General features: G+C 44.9%; 1 protein-coding gene across 2 annotated transcripts; it reads right to left on the bottom strand.

The window, feature by feature from the left end:
• Nucleotides 1–4,259: 4,259 nt before the first annotated feature.
• Nucleotides 4,260–6,970, bottom strand: NPBWR1 (neuropeptides B and W receptor 1). Of its 2 annotated transcripts, XM_040550423.1 has the most exons (3): nt 6,750–6,970; nt 6,515–6,650; nt 4,260–6,043 (listed from the first exon to the last, which is right to left on the bottom strand). In XM_040550423.1, exon 3 carries the CDS (start codon nt 6,020–6,022, stop codon nt 4,892–4,894), a length of 1,131 nt encoding a protein of 376 aa, XP_040406357.1. In that variant the 5' UTR covers nt 6,023–6,043; nt 6,515–6,650; nt 6,750–6,970; the 3' UTR covers nt 4,260–4,891. The 2 variants fall into 2 exon arrangements, with proteins under 2 accessions (XP_040406357.1, XP_040406358.1); XM_040550424.1 differs by lacking the exon at nt 6,750–6,970 and having other exon boundaries at nt 6,515–6,724.
• Between the last annotated feature and the right edge of the window lie 476 nt (nt 6,971–7,446).

Raw genomic sequence — 7,446 nt, 5'->3', positions numbered from 1 at the left:
ATGTAGTGCATCTGGAACGTGAAAAATAGCATGGTGTGGTGTATCCCTTCCATCATGCCAGCTTTGAGGGGAAGAGATGCTGCAAATCTCCACATGGAGAAAAAACAAACTTGCCTGACCTGAGTGAGAAACTTGCCTAAATCCTCTGGTGTCAGGGTAGTGTGCTGAGGGAGTCCAAAAGAGCACAGAAAATGCTGGCTACCACTGACTGTTACAGGTGTTACAGGTTTGGGGTAGTCAGCTCAGAAATTTTTTAAAGTCTTTTTACACCTTTGTGATTATTTACTCCCTTACATCCATGTGGACAACAGTCAGTACCTTAAACTATTGGTTTAATCATTAAACAAAAGGTGCTCACAGGACAAGTACAGTCAGAAGGAGTTGGCGGAGTGTCTGCAGATCAGGTCTCTGCCCATGAACAGAGTGTGTCGGCTCAGTGATGGGGCTGTTGGCAGAGCCCTGTGTGCCAGATCCAGTGCTGCAGGTTTGCCATCCTTTGTGCTTCTGCTGCATTAGAGGCTCAGCCCCTTCTGGGTCCCAGAACTTTGTCTGTCCCCGATCCCAGCAGAGCAAATTATACAGGTGCATCTTCCTGGTACTCTAAGTAATCGCAGTCTTGAAACTACAGCACTGTCTCCCTGCTCCATCTTTTTCTCCTGAAAAAAATCACACACACGTATGCATACAAATAAATTGCTGCATGCTTGTAGGTAGGGGCCAATAATTCAAAATGCTGGGTTTAACACCAATCCAGTCAAGGGTAATAAAAACAGAAGGTGAAACACAATTAGCTGAAGAATGCCTTTGTGGGATTGGCTTTATGTATGTATGGATACCTGCCATTTGTTGATGTTACCTGTGGTCAGGACACCTCAATCCACAGAGGGTTCAGTCTTTCTTTCCTGACTTGTCTGGTCTACAAGTAGTTGCCTGTTAGGTAAATGTAGGATGTAGCAGATCAGGTGTGGTCTGCCTTGATACCTGTCTCACAGTGTTCCTCTGCAGAAGTAAAATATGTATTTTCTTTTTGAGAAGCTCATGACCACATTGAGGGTGCTACTAGCCATCTGGATCTGCAGGTCATCCTGGATTCATTTTCATATGAAAATGCAGGTCCACTTGAGAGAAAAAGTCACTAACCCACTAGGATTAGATATTTTTCAGTTGCTAATCCAAAGCATTTTATATCAGGATATAGTGATGATATATCACAGGATAGTGATGGCCTGGCTGCAAATTCTCTCATTCCCACTTCAGTACAGTGAAAGAAGTCTGCCTTTTTAAAAATTCTTAATTGTATTTTATTCTTGTATATTAGCTGTACTCTTTCTCTGCCTTTTCTCCTGAAAGTCTGTATCTATTACCTGTAGTATCCACTGCAGGTCACACAGAAAACTCGTGCTGTGATTGCGATAAATTGATTTATTTTTTATTTTACTCATTTTCATCAATACATCTTTACAGCAACTATAGTGTCTCAAGATGTGACACCACTGAATGTCCTTATAGCTGGTTAAGCATGGGCCGAACAAGAGGATAAATCCCTCCTCTGGAAAAGAAGTATAAAGGTTTATGGGATGCAAGTTTTGCTGAGATATTATCCTCTACTGCTGCTGAGGGAGTCAAAGTTTAGCTTTTAAAGAGCACAAGTTGCCCTTGCTTACCAGCAGAGCTGAAGATCTAACCTCTCCCTCTCTTGCTAGATTTGGTCATGTTTGGACCAAGAATGTTCTGTTTCCTATACAAAAAGGTGGAACAAGAGAAGAAAAATATGTATTGCTTGTTTTAATGCTAAAGCTCTGCCAATCAGAGGAGGCCTTACCTTTCAGCATTTTCCAGGCTGTTCAGTCTCAGCTTTCTCTTATTAGTAGCTGTCAAACTGCAGTACCTGAAGCAGGGTAAGGTCAGGGTCCAGTACTGCCTTGCAGATATGTCATGTACACTGAAGACAGCACAGCCAAGTGTGGGGAAGTCCTGCCCAGCAGGAATTTGAGCTGAGCACTCACATCACAGCTGGGCTGTTGTTGAGTCTCAGCCATCTCTGCAATTAGATGTTGTGGGAAAACTGGGCATTTGGGCAAACACTGAATTCTTCTCATATAATCATCATACTATGAAGAATAGGTAAAGTGTGACTTCAGAATGAGAAGGAAGATATGGAAGGATTGTGTTTAACATAGGTGATGCTGTCTGCATTTCTCTGTTTCAGATGCAAAAAGACAAGCAGTACAAGACAATGTGAAATAAGAGAAATTTGGTAATATATGGGCCTTTTCATATTTTCCCCCATGGGCAACAGGAATTGAAGACAAAGAGATAAGATCCTAAGTATGAGGAAAGGCATGCTGTAAAAATAAATAAATAAAAATCATATCTTTCTTTAAAGAAACATTGATCTAGTGTAAAAGTTTGTTTTATTTTGTTTTTAAATCTTGAAACAGATTATATTGTTCCAGAACAGTTAAAATTTTGATATTCAAAACTAGATAAAAATGAAATACAGATCAGACTGCCCTTATAACCTACGGTTAGCATCAACTGAGCATCTCAGAGATACATTTGGTATATAGGTAGAGACCAGGTTTTGCAGCAGTACTCTAAAGAACTACTTAATGTCAGTAACATTTCCAAGGTAAAGAGAAGTGCCAGCAGGTGATAAGACAAATGTACCTGTGTAGCAGCATGAGAAAAGTTTTCATGCAAGTGATATCAGGAGCAATGCCCAAATTTGTGCTACTATTCAAGGTGATTCTTTTTTAAAAAAAAAAAAAAGTATTTTACCTTCATTCTTCAATTTCCAGGGAAGGATCAGCAACCAATGAAAACACAGTAAGCTTGAAAAATCTCTTGTCCTTGAATAATGTTTAGTTTTGGAACTGTATGAAGAGTTTGCAAAAGTAATGTTGCACATACAATTCCTTAAAGATACAGGAGAGGTGATGTGTGTATGGACTAGCAGCCTAAATGAAGACCTACTTTGCTACTTGGCCAATAGAGAGTAAAATGCCAGAAAGCACATCAGACAGGAATGTGAGACCTTTCTGTGACTGACCAAAGAGAAACATCAGTACAATATAAAAGCCTAGCTGCAACAACAGGCAGCTGGTGGGAAAAGCTAATTAATTTTTCTTTCAGGAAGCAAGATGAAGTGAGGGGCACCAATTCCTGCAGCACACCTTTGTATGTGTGTAGAAATGAGTCCTCAACACTTTTTGGACTTGCTCTTACAAAGGACAGCTTCTGTGACTAAAGGTAGTCAGTCACATGCTCCTCACTGACTTCAGTGAAGCAGAATTAGACATCGTTGTCCCACAAATTAATCCTTCCATTTCCACTACAGCTGGAATGGGTGTTGAAATTAGCACCAGCTGCCTCACAGAACATCAGTGACTCATACAGAGAAATGATTTAACCACTAACACAGCTATATGACATAACTTATTGGGGTTTGTATAATTGGTGCAATCTCCAAGTAAAATTCTTATTTAGGGTCTCTTTAGAAGGATATGGTGAAAGAAACTTTCCACATGTCTATAGCAGAGCGTTAGACTGCAGCAGTGGGAAGGGAACTAGTACAAGTACTCTCAGGAGGAATCTGCAAATTTGAGCATGTGACACATGAATCCTTATGCACCTCCTGAAACCCATCTTCCCTTCCTGTGTAAGTGGAAATGCAATTCTTTACCTGCATTTCCCTACATCTCTGTACTCAGTGGAGGGGGAAATAAGTAACAAAATATGTTACCATGCTACAGCGAAGAACAAGAAAGACCACTAAGATGATAAACGTTAAGAGATTGCAAGCATTTTTACAGCATTCCACTTTTTTGTTTGTTTTCCTTGGAGGGCTAACAGAGAACAAAAGAGGAAAAAGCCTTCCCATGCTATGTGTGGACATGTGAATGTGAGTGAAACTTTCATTGACTCTCTCTCCTCTCCTCTCCTCTCCTCCCTCCTCCTTCCTGTTAAAAGTAACTTAAGAGCTGCATATACTGTTTATCATTTGTATGGAAGAAGCCAGAATCTTCCCCACATTTAAGCAAGTCCCTTTCAAACTCGTAGAGGCCATCTCATATCAAAAATAACTTTTGATTCTGTTTTCTAGGGGGAAAAAAAAAAAGTGTGCCGGAAGGAGATTGCCTATAAACACATGAAGTATAATAAAGTAAACACCAATTCTGGTGCAAAGAAGCTTGAAATTTTATAAATTATAGACATGAAATACACAGTTCAGCTATTTTCCACACCAAATTGTTCTAAACCCACTGGTATTTTATTCACCAGTGAGGTATTGCTCTTCCTTTAAACCAGGCTGAGTCCTTCTTGCCTGTTCTCAGGGATTTTGACTACTTCTGAACAGTCTGTGACACAAAATGAGCTCAATGTCTTGGTTTATTCCTTACCTGGTGCCTCGGTATATTGCTTATCCTTTGGATCTGTGTCTTTTTCAATATTGTTAAGTTTGTGAGTCTTTTGGCAAGCAGATTCTGTGGATATGAAGGAGGCTGAGGAATCATTAAGCAAGACACCCAACAACACACCTTTATTTGGCTTTACAAATCTCCAGTAACAGAGACAGTCACGTGGTATGAGTTCACCAAGCAGTACCCTATTAAATGGAAAAGGGATCTGCTGCAGCTCTCTGAGCTACAGCCCTAGGACATAAAGCACATTAGAGAGAAGGACAAAAACACGTTAGTGAAAGAGATGGAGAGCAATGCTGAGGAAATATGTACAGGAGAGTTAAGAATGACCCGTCTGTCCCCAGTTTGTGTTTCGAGTAGTGAGACAACCTGAAGCACTGTGGATCATCACACAGCCTTTGGGCTCCTGAGTCACCCAGGAGGAGCAGATGACAGTGCAAGGGACATGAGGGGGAACGGTGTTGACTCTATGAGGTGGTTCTGCAGTCTATCAGTTTGCGAAAGCTCCTCCGGAAACTGTCATCTAGAAAGGCATACAGGAAAGGGTTAAAGCAGCTGTTGGCATAACTCAAGCTAGTGATGAAGTAGGAAATCCCAATGATCAAAGGAGTTTGTGGGATGTCTGTGGTGAGTGCCACCACTGTGCTAAGGTGATAGGGTGTCCAGCAGAACAGGCACACAGCCAGGATGACAACCACCATCAGTGTCACTTTCTTTTTAGCTTTGTCCAGGGCTTTGGCATTGCTGTGGAGATGCACACGTCTCAGTCTGCACAACATGATGGTGTAGAGGATGCAGATGGTGGACACTGGGATAGCAAAGCCTAAGATAAGGGTATAGATCCGACTGCCTTTCCACCACATGCTCTCAGGGTGGGGGAAAACAAAGACACACTGGGAACGCCCCTGCTCCTTGTGTATCTTAGCAAAGACAGTGAAGGGCAGGATGATAACTGTGACGAAGGACCAGACGCAAAGGCTCACAATCTTCGCTGCTCGGTAGGTGCGGTAAGACATCTTCCTGGACTTGGTGGTGGCCACCACAACAAGGTAGCGGTCAATGCTCATGATGGTGAGGAAATAGATGCTGGAGAAGATGTTGTACTGGTCTATCGAGATGATGAGCTTGCACATGAACTCTCCAAAGGGCCACTGCAGGAGCAGGTAGTCAGCAATGTTGATGGGCAGCACCAAGGTAAAGAGCTCATCAGCAATGGCTAAGTTAAGGATGAAGATGTTGGTGACTGTCTTCATCTTTGGGGCTTTGAGGATTACATAGATGACAGCAGTGTTACCTGTCAGCCCCACAGCACAGATGATGGAGTATATGACAGGCACCGTGACGTAGAAGCTGGGGCTCAGCAGGGGAGGGGGCATATTCAGCCCCTCATCCCCTCTCCCTGCGCAGTCTGCGGGCCCAGCCTCACAGGAGGAATTGAGCTCTGGAAGTGAGGAGTTTTCCATGGCCACAGCAGAGGGGCCAGGCCCACTGGTGGCGAAAAGGACTTGGAAGAAGGGGGAAAGGCAGGGATCCTGGTTATTCTCAAGCTTCTCTCCTCCGGAGCATCCAACCACCGGTGTCCTCCCTTCAGCTCCCATGTGCCTCCTGCCAGCGGGGACCTGCTGGGAGCAGCAGGATATCACCACGGGCTCAGCTGAGGCTCCCACTCTCCCCTCACAGCAGGGATGGTCCCCACCAGCTGCTCTTGCCCTCCACCAGTGCTGATGGGGTCCCGGGGGGGGGGATGGGAGGGGAGTTGGGAGCGAGGGGAGAGGGAATAGCTCAGAGTCCCACACTCCCCTCAGGTGACCGCTGAACTAACTCCATGTGGGGGCTCCCCAGCCCCCCCCCCATGCCCCCTACCAAGCTCATGGCATCTCATCAAGGCTTGAGCCTGAGGGAGGGTCCGGTGCCTTTAGGATGCTCGGGGTTGAGAGAGGGAAGCAGAGCCCCCCCCAGAGCCGGGGTAGCAGGGACTGGGGAGGGTCACTGAAGCTTGGTGCGGGGAGAGGGGGATGACCCACAGACTTGCCCCGGGCTCGAAAATAAGTCAGCCCATAAGTCAGAAAGGCGAGGAAAAGCACACTGACCTTTCCCAGCTGGCGGCTGGGGGGCCCCTGGGTCCGGGGCTGCGGGAGCGGGTCCGGCTGCGGGCAGGCAGCACCGATGCCACGTCTCAGCTTGATCCTAAGCACGGCCAGGAGTTAAATGCATGCCCACCTCGCTCTAGGGAACAATGGAGAGGCCACGGTAACCACAGAGAGGAGGGTTTAAAATTCAGGAGCTGGAGCTGTACCGCGGGAGAGAAGAGTTTTGTGCAATTACCTCCAGTCGCATCCCCTCCTGATGGACAGCAGCGCAGCAAAGGTGGGAGAAATCCGATTTGCAGACGGCATCTGCTTTGCACACTGGGTCTGGGAGTACAGCATCCACTGCTGGGTCCTCAGGGTGGTCCGTGGAGACGTGTGGGGGCAGTGCGTAGCTGTCAGGTGGCACACAGCACCCCGAAACGCGCTGCCAAGCTGAAGCAGGGTGCGCCAACAGGAGTTCTTATACTTCTGCACTTCCCCTCCTTCACGCTGGGATAATGACAGACCTGAATATAACCCCGCGGGAGGCAGTCAATCCATGGGCTTGTAGTACATTTGGATAACATTTTGCGTCTCTTAAATCAGAAGTGAAAACAATGCCTTTTGTAGTGTTACCAGCACTACTGGCTACAGATATTAAGCTGCTAATGTAATACGTGCTTCCTTTTGCAAATAATCTGGCAAAAGTCTTCAATATCTCTGAGCTCATATCACAGAGTGAGAGATAAACTCAGTTCTTTGTTCTGACTGTCCCACATCCTGCTGCACAATTACCTAAATTACCAGGATTTCACAAATATGAAAATTCAAGCAAAGGAATTAATCACTAAATGTATTAAAAATTATAACCAGAGAAAATTAGCTTTTCTTCATTGTGGTTATGCTTTCTTTTATTATATATTACCGGTAGCTACAAAACATAGCAAATGATA

The sequence above is a fragment of the Cygnus olor genome, chromosome 2 (assembly GCF_009769625.2).
Source record: "Cygnus olor isolate bCygOlo1 chromosome 2, bCygOlo1.pri.v2, whole genome shotgun sequence".
NCBI classification, from domain to species: Eukaryota; Metazoa; Chordata; class Aves; order Anseriformes; family Anatidae; genus Cygnus; species Cygnus olor.
This window is presented reverse-complemented; position numbering and strand designations above follow the sequence as displayed.